The 16,284-nt window shown below is 38.2% G+C and overlaps 1 protein-coding gene across 2 annotated transcripts in view; it reads left to right on the top strand.

Moving 5' to 3' along the window:
- The window catches only part of MYO1D (myosin ID), a 216,891-nt gene that overhangs the window by 97,547 nt on the left and 103,060 nt on the right, over positions 1 to 16,284 (top strand). For both annotated transcript variants that reach the window (XM_025041584.1, XM_025041585.1), the window contains exon 20: positions 733 to 846. In XM_025041584.1, the coding sequence (XP_024897352.1) occupies positions 733 to 846 (114 nt within the window). The remainder of the gene's footprint in view (positions 1 to 732; positions 847 to 16,284) is intronic.

A 16,284-nucleotide genomic window follows, 5' to 3' on the forward strand; every position in this document is an offset into this window, starting at 1 on the left:
AATTCCCATAGGTATATATACCTAGGAGTGAAATTTCTAGGTTATATGGTAATTCTGTGTTGAGGAACTGCCAGACTGGTTTCCAAAGTGACTGTATCATTTTATATTCCCACCAGTAGTGATGAGGGCTCCAATTTCTCCACATCTTGGCCAGCGTTTGTTATTATCTGTCTTTTTTATTATTGTCATCCTAGTGGATATGAAGTGGTATCTCATCGTGGTTCTGATTTACATTTCCCTGGTAGCTAATAGTGTTAAGCATACTTTCATGTGGTTATTGGCTATTTGTATATCAACTCTGGAGAAATGTCTATTCAAATTCTTTACTCATTTGTAATAGATTTTTTTGCCTATTATTAAGTTGTATATTCTAGATAAAATATATTCTGTTCTTTATATACTCTAGATACAAGCCTATCAGATATATGATTTGCAAAAATTTTCTGTTATTCAGTGGGTAATCTTTTCATTTTCTTTATAGAGTTACATGTTTTATTCCTTCAATTCTTTTGTATTTTTCTTATTTTCCTCATTAATTGTAAAATTCCACAAATCTGGAAACTACTACACCTTTTAGATCTCTATCGCATCCAGTAGAGTGGCCATATATGATACACACCTATTAAAGTATGCGTCTTGACAATCAGCTACCCCTACCCCTAGATGTTTTCCTGGCAGATCATTTGATTTCAGTCTTCGTGAGATATAATTTCTTGGTTTGTTTTGTTACAGGTCAATCGGTTTAGTAAGGTGGAAGACCGAGCAATTTTTGTCACCGATCGTCACCTGTATAAAATGGATCCCACTAAGCAGTACAAGGTGATGAAGACTATCCCTCTATACAATGTAAGTATTTTCTGCTTCTCTCTGAATAAAGGATCATTAACCTGGTGTTCATAGACCACTAGTGGTCTGATAGTCTGATCATTAGAAACTTTAGACCTTTAGGAAGCCCATGGATTCCTGAAATTTCATGCCAATTTCATGTTTTATACAAATGTACAATTTTCTATAAGGAGGATCCAAAGTTTCCAATAGATTAATGAAGGCATTTTTTTTTTTTAAGGGTAAAGACTCTGCATTCTATGTGATCTTTATTTCTAATCCTACTGACTGCTTAACTCAAGTTGTGACACATAACATATTTTCTTATTTATTTTCATAAGACTTATTCTTTTTCTATTCTTAATCCTACTCACTACTTAAGTGTTGTGACACATAATATATTTGCTTATTATTTTCATAAGCTTTGTTTTTATATGGAAATGGAATCAGGTAGGAAAACAGTAGAGAATTACTTTATGAAAACATTATCACTCTTCCAAATGTGAAATTGATGCTGTTTCCAGAAGTTCTTTCACCAATATACTTTACCTCTGATATAAACCTACTCAGTTGTTTACTGTCTCCATGAAGGTTTCAAATTCTGTAATCATTCCTTATTTGAAATAAGACATTTGGATAGTGTCTCCTTGAATCTCAATATGAGATTTTTTTAAAAAATTTTTTCCTGCTTTATGGAGTCTTTTATAAGTGACTACTTTTTCTGGTTCTTCAGAAAGATCCTACTGGACTACTGGATCTTTTCATGTGTAAGGTGATTTTTCTCTGTCTACTAGTTCTTAAAGAGGAAGGTCTGTATTTGTCCAATAATGGAATATATGATGATTATTAAAGATTATTTTAAATCCTTTCGGTCTCTGCAAAAGGAAATAGGAAACATTGTTTTGTAATTTTATTTTGTTATATCAGGAATCCTGTTGGTCGTAAGTTACAAAAAAAAAGGCAAACTATCCCTGGCTTTGCTAAATGATTTAGAACATCACTGCAGGCTTATTTTGCCATGATTATATTGTCTCCATTATGCATTCCCCCAACCCCCAAGACTGTATATAGTCTTCTTAGCAAAGACTTATAATCTAATCTACCAATCATAGTTTAAGACTGATAACGTTGCAATCTTAAAGTAGGAGGTGGAGGAAGATAAGGGAAAAACTCAAATTTTGTCAAAGTCTAATAAAGTGTGAAACTAAACAAAAATAAATTGTAGTATGCATTTTATTTCTTTTCCTTACTTTCTGTTAATGAGAGATCAATCAGGCACAGGATATAAATTCAACAGTTAAACTTTAACTTTTTGAACTGAAGTTATTTTCCCAAACCACCTTCCTTTTTTATGTTGACTGGCGTATATTTATATTCACTGTTCCCCTTCATCACGTCATCAATATTGTTAACGTTATCAATAATACAATATCATAAAAATTAACAATGTTTAACAATTGTAGTAAAGGTAAAACAATGTCAGTAGGATGGATACACACTGTCACAGATCCTGTCAGTACTCTCTGTCCACATCCCCTTGAATCCCCTTATTTTCATGCACACCAACCTACTTCCAGCAGCCAACATCTTTGTCAAAAGGCTGAGCTCAGGCTGCCAGAACCAACTCACTTTGCCCTCACACACAAAAGGCTGGAAATGGGTATGGGGATAAATGCTCCAACCCCACCACTCACTGGCCAAGATAATTCTGAGGTGAGTGTTATACTATTTCCTAGAGCTTCCCTGCAGGAGTGAACTGCAGTTGCCCACGGTGGTAGCTGACTTAATAATGGGCCGTACTGGCTGCCTCCCCTTCCCCGAACCACCTCCCCACTCCCTTGCCAGTGTCCCTGCACCTCCCAAATCAATTTTGTGTGTTCATCAGCCTTTGTCAAAGGGTGTGCTTCTGGGAGGAACTGACTTTGAAGGAGTGGCTACCTCTTGGGAGGGAGCAAGTTGAATGAGATAGGAGACTTCCAGCTGTATCCATAAAAATGTTTTAAAGTCTGAGGCAAATATTTCAAAATATTAAGTCTGGATAATAGAGACATGAGTATTTGTTATTTTATTCTTTACATTTTTCGTATGACTGAAATATCCTAAAATTAAAAACAAAGTTTAAGACAAGGGACCTTTAAAAATGACAATACTAATCATAGTGATGGAGAAGCTGGAAGGGGATAAGGAGAATGATATGCATTTAGCCATTGCTGAGTTTCAGGTACTGATGAGACTTATGCATTCCTTAGATAATTGGAAGTCTAATGTTATGGGAGCTGGGGGGAGAATTCAGCACTTAGATGATAAAAATTTAAGAGCAGATCTGTGTATAATTGGAGGCTAAAATTATGAGTCTAGAGGGAGAAAGGGGCAGATTATTCAAAAACATCCATCCATTAAATGGTAGGAAAAAGAGAATCACTGAAGGAAATGGAATAAAAAGGAAATCTCTTCTCGTCATGGTGCTCCATTTTCTCATCTCTCTCTTGATGTGCTCAATGAGCTCTAATTACCCTTCAGTTCCATCAGGTTATGAATTATTCTAGGAAAAAAAAAAACTATGTGAACACCATGTTTCAGAATCAAATTGGAAAGTTTTCAGACATAAGAGTAATCAATAAAAAACATATAGCTAAATGTCTCACAATTTCTCCTCTCATTCTCTACTTTTCACTTTTCCTTCTGCATTGGCTCCAAGGAACAGATCGTGACCATATATCATCTTAAGTAATGTTTTGCTTTGTTTTTAATAAGGAGATATGTGGTAGTAAGGGAGAGGAGTCTCCTGGAAACCCAGGACACAATTCAGGTTTTGAGGCAGCTGCAAGGGACCATGTGATCCCGTAGCCCCCAGCACCACGAGTGCTTAGATAGTCTAAGTTTCTGCCATTCTCTCAGTCTCTACTTCTCTTTGTGTCTTCTTACTGTCAGTCACTTTTATTGGCCCGTGCTAGGCTCAGGGCTATATCAGCCAACCCAACAAACCACTAGAGTTTCATCCTGCAGTGACATATTGAACACAGTGTCTCAGGTGAGGCTTCACCATAGCAACAAATGCTGTGCAATCCAAATTGGTATTTTATTTCCTTGTCAAGCACTTGCAAAATCTGTGCATAGTCTTTTCTTGCTTTTCCTCGTATAGCATGGATAACTTTTACAATTCATTTTTGGTGTAATTGAGCTCTTCCCTTTATAATTTTTTATTATTGTCCTTAGGCCAAAGTCACATTTGGTCCCCGGTCACAAATCGTGCTGATACTGGAGTGGGTCATTAGGTCTTCCTAGTGGGAGAGAAGTCTTTCACCAGGTTCAAAGGCATTCTTGGGTCCTTGGACTCTTCTACCTACCCCCGCTTCAATGGCCAGAATCCCAGCCTCTATCGAACAGGACTTAAATTGTGTCGTATGTATAGTAATTTATGGTACCTGCATGCGTGCGTGCATGTGTGTGTGAGTGCATTCTATACAGGGGGAGTCCATAAACTTTTAAGTTCATTTATTGCTCGTGAGACGATCTTCGTTTCGTATGCATTTTTTAATTTATATAATGCTACATAAAGCTGTTCTCCTACTGTCAGCATTCTACTCCACTGCCATTATCTTTAAATTATTTTTTAAATATAAGAATTCATCAGATTATTTCCTGTTGTTTTGTTCTGGCCAGTTCCTCTTAAAAGCAAAACACATTACAGAATTAAAAACAAAACCTAAAGAAAAATAAAAATAAAAAAGAAGGAAAAACTCTAAGTTAACCATTTTTTATTTTACGACTTAAAAAATCTCCTTTCTCTTCTCTACCATTACCCCATTATCCACTCTCACCATCAAATAGGTCACAGCAATATAATTAGTACCTCCTGTCAATAAACAAAATAGTCCAAGTTCTATTTCTCTTTGGACAAGAGTGTCTGAACTAGAACTTAATATATCTTTGCTGTTGTAATTATTTTTTAGTGACAGTATCCCACTGGAATAGTGATTTTCAGACTCTTTTATGAGGTTTGGGACAATTTAAGTAAAACTGAGATCATTGGGTTGGCAAACCTTTGGAATATTTTATTGGCATGTGGAACATACCCTGACCACCATTTCACATCTGGGCAAATATTTTATCTGTTTTATTGACATATGACTTACATGCAGAAAAGTGCACAGATCTTAAGGGTATGGCTTGATAAATTATCACAAAATGAATCACCTTGTGTAACCATCACCAAAGTCAAGACATAGGACGTTAGCAGGATTCCCAGAAGGCCTCTTGTGTTTCCTCCCCATCATTACCTCTTCTCTCATTTTCAGAGGTATAATCTTGAGCATTTTGAACTTACTATAAATGAAATCAAATATTATGTTCCTTTTTTGTTTCTTTCAACATTATATTCTTGAGATTTATCCATGTGATTTCATATAACTCTGGTTTGCTCGTTTTCATTGCTGTGTAGTATTGCCTTCTGAAAATATACCACAATTTATTTATTCATATGTTGATGGACATTAGAGATTAGAGATCAATTTTTATCATTCTTGTGCATGTCTTTTGGTGTTTGTATGCATACATCTGTATGCATATCCAGGAGGAAAACTGCTGTTCAACTTTAGTAGATAATTCTAGTTTTCTGAGGTAGTTATACTGGTTTACACCCACAAAACAACATATGAAAGTTCCAGCTGCTCCATTTCCTCTCCAACACTAGGTCCTGATAGTCTTTTAAATTTTAGCTATTCTGAAAGGTGTGTAGTAGTTACACATTATAAATTTTTTCCCAGTTTTATTGAGATATAATTGACACATAACATTGTTTAAGATGTATAACATGTTAATCTGGTACACTTATATATTGCAAAATTATTACCACCGTAGCATTAGCTAACACATCCATCACATCACATAATTACCATTTCTTTTCTTGTGGTGAGAACATTTACGATATACTCACTTAGCAACTTTCGGGTATATAATATCACATTATTACCAGTAATCACCATACTATACAATGGATCTTATAACTGTTAAGTTTGTACCCTTTAACCAGCATCTCCCCGTTGCCTCCCCTTCCCAGACTGGTGACCACCACTCTGCTCTGTTTCTGAGCAGCTCTTTTAGTTTCTGCATATAATGGATATGCCTTCGGGGTCCATCCAGGTTGTTGAAAATGGCGGGATTTCCTTTTTTCCTCATGGCTGAATAATCTGCTGTGTACACCATATCTTTATCCATTCATCTTTTGACAGGTATGCATTGTGGTTTCCAGTTGTGTTTCCCTTATTGCTAATAACGTTGAGCACCTTTTCTTGTGTTCATTGGTCACTTGGATGCCTTTTCGCGAAGTGCCTGTTCATGTCTCTTGCCTCTTTTTCTACTGGGTTGTCCTTTTTAACTAATTTCTAGGAATTCTTTTTGTATTCTCCACGTGTACTCAGTGGCAGTAACATGTGTTGTGAATATTTTCTCTGGCTATGACTTGCCTTTTCAGTCTTTTAATGGTGTCTTTGAACAAAAATTTTCATGTTACTGTAGTTCAGCTTACCAGTTTTTTCCTTTAAGATTGATGCCTTTTTATTTTTGTTTAATAAATTATTCCCTATCCTAAAGTCATGAAGATATCCCCTTCTGTTATATTCTTCCGTAAGCTTTATCACTTTGCCTTTCACATTGACGTCTACAATCCATCTAGAATTGATTTTTGTGTACATGTGAGGCTACAGCCCAGGGTTCATCTTTTTCCCCATATGGTAAAAAATCGGCCTAGCACCATTTATTGATAAGACCATCTTTCCCCCATTGCACTTCAGAGCTACATTTGTCATAAATAAGTATGTCCATATGTCTCTTTCCAGCTTCTCTATTTTATTGGTCTATTGGCTATCCTTGTACCAATTACTGTTTTAATTACTGTTGGACAAAGATTTTATGAACTCTAAAATTAATAAATTTTCAAGCTTCCTCCTTTCAATTTCACCTCCTCCCAACGTAATGTTCTCATTAGCAACATGCACATGAAGGGAAACAGAGATGAGGATTTTGGTAAGCGAATCTCATCAGAAGGGACAACTTACTGTTTATCCATTTTCTTTGTTAAAAAGTCAAATTCCTTTAGGAATCAGGTTCAGAAATGAACGAAGCATATACCCCATCATGGGGCAGCCACTACTCCACTCTTATCAGTTGTCGCCATTCCTGAGCCCAGTCTGCAAAATCTTTAGATTCACCTAGAAAAAGCTGAAGTCTGTGTTTTATGTAAAATCTGATTGTTAAATGCCGCATAAGCCAAACAAAACTTGTCTGTAGGCTGTATTCATCCCACAGGCCACCAGTTTGCTGCTCCTATTTAAAAAGGTCTTTATTTGTCATTTGTTATTCTAAGCAATCTACAGTCATACTCCTTGGTCTCCCCCCATGCCAAACTCTAAAAATTCTAAAATCTATGATATGTTTTTATTCTAAATTCTATGCAGTAGAAACAGATACTAACCATTTCTAACTTATAAAAAATTGTAACTGGGTGTGAACTTTAGAAAAATATATTTTCTACTTCAGTTAGCAAGGAGGGAAAGGAATAAAGGCAGTCTTTGATGTAGGTGTCTTTTCTGCCTTGAGAACTTCCTACTCCCTCCAGAGTTCACTGCTTCTTCTATCCCTCTGACTTTTTGTTATAAAATTTTCGAATGTTCAGAGAAGTTGAAAGAAAAGTACAGAGAACACTCATATGCCCTCTACCTACATCCATTAAGTGTTTATTTTTTGCCATACTTGTTTTATCTCTCACTCGTGAAACTTCACCATTAAAATGCTCTTGTGTTCTCCTAAGAGTAAGGACATTCTCCTTCATAACTGCAATACTTTTTACATCAAAGAAAATTGATATTTCCATATCATTAAATATTCAGCACATATTCAATTTCCTCAAGTGTTCAAAGAATGTCTTTTATACCTATTTAAAATAATATCCAAACTTTTCTGAAGCGGCTGCTCCATTTACATTTGCTCTGGTGTGTCAGAGTCCTCTCCAAGCCCTCACCAGCACTCGGTGTGCACGACGTTGACTTGTTTTAAAGAGTCCAGGACTGGGCTTGTCCGGATCTGTCTGAGTGTTTCCTCATGGTTCATTTAACTTCCTCCCTTGTCCTGCACTTCCTGTAAACCAGAAGTTAATTCAGGAGATATTAATTTTATTTGAATAGTACACTTCCACATTCTTAACATTATACCTTGCATCTCAACAAAAATGGCACACATGTGGCTAATTCTGCCTTGCGAATCATCTCTGGAAAATGTTTCATTGTAACCAGGCTATTATTATGTTGCCCCTACTGTTGCCTGAATTTCCAATTGCTTATAGAATAGACCCTCTGTGTTTTCCTGTGAACAACCACAATTTGGCATAAAAATTAAGATAAATACCACCATCAAATATTTACCGGTTAATAAATTACCTATTACTTACAATCTCTGTTAATTTTAGTTTCTTTTTCCAGTCTCTTCATAACCAAATTCTTCTAGCACTTTGCTCTTGATGTGTTTTTTTTAAGCTTTATTTATAGTTTATTTCTCCTCTCATGAAAAATCTGCACAGTCGCCACAGATAATGTCACTGCACAGTTTTTACTCCTTCTTTTTGCCAGCACCAGCATTGGCCTTTGCAGTCCCCCTGACTTTTTCCATTCTCTTCCTGTGTTCCTTTCACTGTTTTCTTGAGGTCTTTTTCTCCTTATACAGGCTATGTCTTGGAAGTCTGTGTTGGGGTTCATTTTCCTTCGTGTAATCCAAAGAACTGAAAGTCTTTTGTCTTGCCACCACCAAAATGGATTCTGAATCTGGATACAAAATTGACATCTGCGTGTGGTCTTGTACGTTCTGGCTAGTTTTTCCCAAATTTCTGTCTTCAGTGCTATTGCCTTTCAGGGTGAAGGACATCAATGACCATTTGTTTCTGCTGAAGAAGTTGGTTGGTCATGAACTAGTTACTGTGTTATTCATAATGGCAGTCGATCTCAGCCAGCCAAGCAGGAAGAGCTGCCTGATATTTCTTATGTATTTTTACTATTATCTCTCTCCCCCAAACCCCTGGCAACCACTGATCATTTTACTCTCTTTAGAGCTGTGCCTTTTCTAGAATGTTATATGGAATCAGATGGTATGTAGCCTATTCAGACTGGTTTCTTTCAATTAGCAATAGGTATTTGAGGTTCTTCCATGTCTTTCCATGACTTGATAGCTCATTTCTTTTTAACTACTGAATAATATTCCATTGTGTGGAAATACCATAGTTTGCTTATCCATTTGCCTATTGGAGGACATTTTGGTTGCTTCTAGTTTCTGGCAATTATGCATAAAGCAGCTATAAATATTCGCATGCAGGTTTTTGTATGGACACAGTTTACAAATCATTTAGGTGAATACCTATGAACGAAATTGCTAGATCATGTGATAAGACTAAGCTTAGCTTTATGAGAACTGCCAAATTGTCTTCCAAAGTGGCTGTACCATTTTGCATTCCTACCAGCAACGAATGAGAGTGCCTGTTGCTCCACATCCTCGCCAGTATTTGGTATTCAGGTTTTTTAAATTTTAGCCATTCTAACAGATATATAGTGGTATCATTATTTTTCTGTCACCTAAACTATATAACTCAGCACACACTGGGGTCTCAGTTGATATTTAACTACAGGTATCATCTCTCTACTTTCTGTCAGTAATCGGTTTGTGCTCAAGAGATAAAAGACTGATCTTTATATAAGCCTAAGCAAAATATAATTAAAAGATAAACTTGGTACCCTTCTTCCCTCCCATTAGTAGAAATATTCATTCAATTTATCATTTAACAATGATTCCCGTCACTCTTCACAGGAAAGATAAAAATATGAAGTTATGGCAGGTTTTTTAGACAGTTTTCAGTAAACATTGTTCTTGCAAATGGCAGGGTCAAATAATTGTCAACAGCAATTGAAGAATGAAACATTCAAGTTACAGGTGACCCCTTCGCTAGCCACACAGTGACTTTCTATGTACAAATACTGCATAGTTAGGGTAAGGTTTCTGCTAGCCGGAATCTGTGTTATTGTCACATTAGTATCGTCCCCATTGAGTCACTCTCTACACTATATTTGTAAGTTGTAATATCAAATTAAAGCATTAATTTCAATACAATTGTCGAGAAAGGTTAAAATTTTTACAGGAGTAGTCGGGTCAGAATTTGGATGTTTTGCAAAACTGGGAGACTTGTGATTGCTATGGCTTGATATGGAAAGCAAAGGCAAGAAGTAATCCACATAATTAGTAATGTTGTATCCAAAACTTCCATCATAACCTCTTTAACTCTAAACATCATCCTAGAGATCACTATAAATTGGTGGAAAAGGTTGCACCCCCATGGCTGACACACCTTGCTTAAATCAGTGCACTTCTGCCATTCGAGTTCATGTGGACACTGGCTCACCCCAGCCAGCGCCTGGGGAGCTGGTTGCCAAGATTGAGTTTAATTTGCGTAAACATAAAATCTGTTCACTGGTTTCAAGTGAGACTGTATAAACTGAAACATTTAACCTGACCTCAGCTGTAAATCTTCTTACCCTTTTGTTGGCGAGCTGTACCCGATGGGTTGGTTTGGAGAATGTTTGAATCTGCCCATTAGTGCTATTTGATATAGTCCTTTTTTATCAGTATAGGCTTGGTGGCTAAGGAAGCAGCCAATTAATTAATTACACAAATACCTCCTTTAGTTCTATGGAGAATACGAAGCAAGCAGGGGAGAAAAAAGAGACAATTATCTGAACTGATGTGACTGTTTTGTACAGGTAAATGGATCATAATTATGCCAGCCTTCATGCTTTATTACTCTATTTGATGTGACTTGCTGGAAAGATACTGTTTCATTCAGAAGAGAGATTGTCCTTATAATGTGTATAGGGGTGAACCCTACTGAAATCCATTGGCCGGCAGCTCTGCTCCCCACCACCGTTTCTAAAGCACCCTACCCTGATGGCACTGTCCCAGGAGAGGTGTTTCCATGGTAATCTCAATGGAGGCAGTCAGATGATGTCTGGCACCACCTGATCTGGCATGTGCCAGCCTTTTCTCCTCTCTCTTCCCTCTAGCCTTTAAACTATATTTATTAGTCCTCTTTAATGGAAAGTATATAACCTTTTAATGTCAGACACTGAGTAGCACTCAGGTTTATTTATTTAGGTAATAAATTTACCTTCCTAATTAATTCTCATTAGGTCCCAGAAACTGTATTATTTTGAACATCTTGTGCAAACGCTTATATTTTTGCTTGTTATAACAAAGAGAGTTGCTTAGCAATGTTAGATATTTGGAAACCCCTGATATCTCTATAAAGAAGAATTTTTTAAAGATACAGATGTTAAGGATTCCGTTTAATTTTTCAAGAATTTCTTCTTGTTCTGATGGTTTTGGCAATGAAACAATCTTTTCACTCTTCTTATAATTTTTTTTAGCACTCAATGATTTTATTATTGGATTTAAGTGAGCCGCATGATTTTAAAATATTTCTAAGAAATGTGACATCTAGCCATATTCTCTCATTTTTTTTCAATAAGAGAGAAACAAGTCAGAATTTCAAAGCTACTCTATTGATTGTTTTCCTGACATGTATTTAGAGGTAAATGCCTTGTATCATACCAGTTAGAGACCACGGTTTATGTTAAACAGTACCAAGCAAACCAATTTATAATGTCAAAAGTCAGTGCTTTCCAGCAGGAGGTAGAATCCATTTTCATCAGTACGATACTTGGAAATTCAATTACAAATGTAAAAGATATTCTGAACCGGTATCTGAAAGCAACAATCATTAGAGCCAATGTACGACTCTTTTAAAAAGCTATTTCATTAAACAAACACAAAGGCTTTTAAAAACTAAAATATAAGAAAATTAGTACACCACCACCTTATTTATCCAGAGGTCAGATTGCTAGAAACAAGATCCTTCTAAAACAAAGCCCTCAATGGAGGTACATACACAAAAAGATCTCTACATCTGCAGAAATAGATGTCACTAAGCCAGGGCAATAAAAGGCTTCTTTTTACACAACTGTCTTATCAGTGCTCTCTTTTATGCAGTAAACATTTTCAAGCACCTACTACTATGTGCTGTTCGTTTGCTCAGCACTGCCAGTGGAATTGTGCATCACCCAGTCTCAGCCCCCAAGGACTCACAGCATGGACCTGTGGCGGCTGTGTAGGTTCACATTTCTATACCTTTCCCTCAAGAGGAAACTGTTGCTTAGAAAGGTCAAGGAACCTTCCCAAGGTCACAAAGCTCACACGCAGGGAATGGAGCTGGGCTTCTGTTCGATCCTGGAGTACTTGGAATCAATCCTGATGGCGACCTCCTGCCACTTAATCCCTTTTATGACAAATAACACGTAAAACTACAATCTTAGTTTAAGAAGAGGAAAGAAGTAACAGAACTAGCATTTGTCGTGTGCCCAATGCTAGGCATTAGGTGATTTAAATATACTGAATCTCCATCTTAATAGATCTCTGTGTGGGAAGTTAGGTATTTGATCAACGAAGAAGCCGGTTCTCAGAGAAGTTAGCTGGCCACAAGGGCAGGACACCAAAGCCCAAGGGAGCCGTAAGACTAGGCATCTTCTGGCTTAGTTGCCTACGATGCACTTTCTCTCTGCTCTCATTTCTCCTTGTTTATTTACATAAGTCTTTCTCACAATAATGATTGCTTTCTAAAATATTTCACCCTAACCTTTTGAGGGTAAGTGACTTGCAGGCCTTGGGGGTCCTGCAGGAAACTACATAATCAAGACTAGGGCATCTGTACTGGCCATGTTCTGCGTGTCAGGGGCTCTCAAGGTGTGGTCCATTAGGATGCAAAGGAGAAAAAGAAAACCTTTGCTTCCTTTCTGTTGGAGGGAAGGGGAAAAAACAGCACCTTTAAAGAGAGCTACCACGTTGTACTTGTATTTGCACAACTGTTTCTCTCTTAATTGCAGCCCTGTCCTTTCCAAGAAGAAATATGTAAGAAAAGACACTACCATCTCAGGCCAGAAAAAAAAGTGTGGTGCTTTCATTGCTAACATGATTCTTTGGAGACTTGAATTTGATTTTATTTAGTTTCTACTTTTAAAACCCAAGTCAAAAGTCTTAGTAGCGTCTAACTCAGGGTTTTTCAACCTTTACTGTACATTGGAATAGCCTGGGGCATTTTTTTTAAATTCTGCTATCCAGGCCACCTGCCAGACCAGTGAAAGCAAATTTCTGCAAATGGACTTAAGTGTCAGCATGTTTTAAAGCTCCCCAGGTGAGTTCTCCTCAGCCAGGGAGAAGAACCAATGATCTAACTATTCTGTTCCACAAATTTATTCACTCTTGTTGTTCTACCTATTTCTTAAAAACATTTGTTGAAAGTTGGACTTTCCCCCTTATTTAATTCTGCCTTTAGATTTTTTTTCTCACCTCTGTGTGTGTGCATGTGTATATGCAAGAGTGACAACAGAGAGGGAGGGAGAGAGAGAATGTGTGAGTGTGTTTTCTAGAAAGCTTCATGATCTTGTGATCTGTATCAAAAGTGAAATTGTCTTTACAGTACTGACTATGGTTTCATGTTTGAGGATTGTCTTATTGGGAGATTTGCCTTAAACGAGAGTAATAAGATAATGAAATCACCTTGTATTTGATGTCTTTATGCCTTATAATGGATATCTGCATACATTGTCTCATTCGACCCTCCCCACATCACTGGGGGGCGGCCTACACTGGTCCTAAATAAATGAGCTTGCCATTGGTTGAGGTCCAGAGCAAACTTTCTTTACACTAAACTCTTACGATGAAGTTCCAGTGCACTACTGGGAGAATCTGATTTTCTAATATTACAGACATGAAAAAGGTTTTATTTTATTCAAATTATATCTAAATAAAGACATATTTACAGTGTGCCAAGGGTGGGAGTACGTCTAGCGGGGTAAGTAAAGTCAACAAGTTCAGGATTCTCTCTCCTGACTTTCCTTAATTATTTCTTTGGCTTCTGCAGATGGAACGGTCATTTTGCTCCTTAGGACACCATCTCCAGGGTCTGCCCTTACGCCCCTGCTCCTCTACCCCTTATCATTCCACATGGCTTACTGAGTTGTAAAAATATCTCATATTGCATTTAAAAACCATTCCACTATAAATGGCAAAGGACAATAAAGAAATTACATCCCGCTGTGGTCTGGCAAATGCAGATGTTAGGATATGTGGAAGCACATGGGCGGTGGTTGAATTTATGCCCTGTTTTAACAATAGCGCCCTCAGTGGAGTATTGAAGCCTGAAATGGATACATATAAATAAGCCTGAAATAATGCACATAAAGTCCTTAGCATAGTTCCTCACGTAGTAAAATGCTCAATAATTATAAGCTGCCCTTAACCCCCTTGCAAACCAGCAATCCTGTCCCTGTAGAAACCAGAGGAGCAGGATGAAGTCGGCCCTCAGCATCCTCACCGTTCATTCTTTCCTCTTGCTTTTCCTTCTGCCTGGAGCGCTCTCCTCCCAGATAACTGCACGGCTCCCTCACTTCATTCAGGTCTCTGCCCAAACTAACCTCCAAGGAGTTGTCGAGGATGATCCATTCTATCCCTCTCTGTGCCTTTATCCTACTACTTTATTCTTCTTTATAGACCATGTCACAACTGTCACATTATGCAGTTGTTTCCACTCGGACCCCTCCCCCCCATAAATCCCATTAGAACATAGACTCTGGGAGTAAAGGGTTGTAGACTCTTGTTGCTGCCATACAGTAGGCGCTTAATAAATGGATGCTGACGACTGAGTTGGAGGGGTCAAGATTGGAGACAAGGAAAGCAGGTAAGATGCTGCTGCTCTAATCCATTTAAGAAGTTACAAGGGCCTAAACTCAAGTCAGGACAGTTGAGAAGGGTCACGGGGACTGAGCAAGCACTACTTAAGCGGTAGAAACAAGAGGCCACAGGGACTGAGGAGAGAAAAGGGTCTGGACTCACAAGTTTCTTCCTTGAACAGCCTGGGTAGATGGCAGTGCTAGTTACTCACCGAGATGGGAAATGCAGGGAAAGAAAGCAGGGATGTGGTAGGAGAGTGCGGAAACAAGTTTGTTCTTAAATGCATTTCATTTGAGGTGTTTGAGGAACAAAAAAACAGAGAGGCCCAATAGACAGTTGACCATCTGGAGAACAATCCAGAATGGAGACGTAGATTTAGAAGCCATTACTGTGTAGTGCTGAAACCGTGAGAGTGGATGAGTGCATCTAGAGAGGGTGAGCAGAGAGAGGGGAAATTACCCATAAGGTGACTAATAAGAATAGGATTTTTAAGTCTATGAAGAAGGGTTTGGCTTTTATAGAGAGGAGCACATGGGAACCATCACGGTTCCCTGAGCAAAGAGAACCCTTTGATCTTATCCACACATTTGACTCTCTCTGTTTTCCTTATTTGTGGGACTTCTGTTCAGCTAGACTTCAGGTGATTCTCAGTGATGGTTGTTCTGTGGTTTAGTTGTAATTTCGATGTGGTCGTGAGAGGAGGCGAGCACAGTATTTACGTACTCCCCCATCTTCACCAGGAAAGCCTGAATTATTCTTAAAGCTGACTTTTTAAAAAAATATATTTTCTATGTGCCAGCACTAGTTTAATTTTCTACATGTGTTAATTTAGATAATTTTTTCATCTTTCCTATGAATGAGGTAGTATTATTAAGCCCATTAAAGAGAAGAAACACGCACGGAGCATTGGTAAGGCTTACCCGAGACATGAAGAGGCAGATTTGAGTCCAGGCAGTCCGGCCGCAGAGCCTGTGTTCTTCCTGTTCTGTGCAGCCTTCCAGCTGCGTGGGAGGAATTGAGGAGGACTCCTTTGGGGCTTGGGACATGGCATGACTGGTGGCACTTCACTGAAGTAGGGCCCTGAGAAGGAGAGCATTGAGGGCAAGGTGATGAGTTTCATTTTGGTCAGGTCAGATACGTGGTCCTCATGGCTCTCCGGGGCCCCCTATCTGTGCTTTCGCCAGACAGACCGAAATTCTCATCTGGAGCTCCAGAGAAAGGTCTAAGCTTAACATTCACGTTTGAGAGGTGTCAGCATTTTAGAGAGGGAAACTTGCAGCCCCTGGCTCCTCGACTGCACTGTAAACCCCCTGAAGAGAAGCTGCATTTGCTAATCCACTGTGTGCACAATCTGGAAGAGAGAGTGGGAACTTCCAGTTCTGGACAAGATGGAATAGATAGATGCCTTTCTCCCTATCTCTCTCCCTAAATACAGCTAAAAACCCTGGGCATTAAATTATAAAACAAACTCATATAAGAAGAATCTGAAAGGCAGAGATAAGGTGGACTAGCTAGGACCTTAGCACTCAAGCAACATGGCGGTGAGCTCCTGGGTTTTCTTTCTGTTTCCTTATATCCTGGACTGCATCCTGGAAAGCCCCCTGCACAGAACACCAGTGAACGCAGACCAAGAAAAAGCTTTCT

Source organism: Pteropus alecto, unplaced genomic scaffold (assembly GCF_000325575.1).
Source record: "Pteropus alecto unplaced genomic scaffold, ASM32557v1 scaffold98, whole genome shotgun sequence".
Lineage (NCBI taxonomy): Eukaryota > Metazoa > Chordata > Mammalia > Chiroptera > Pteropodidae > Pteropus > Pteropus alecto.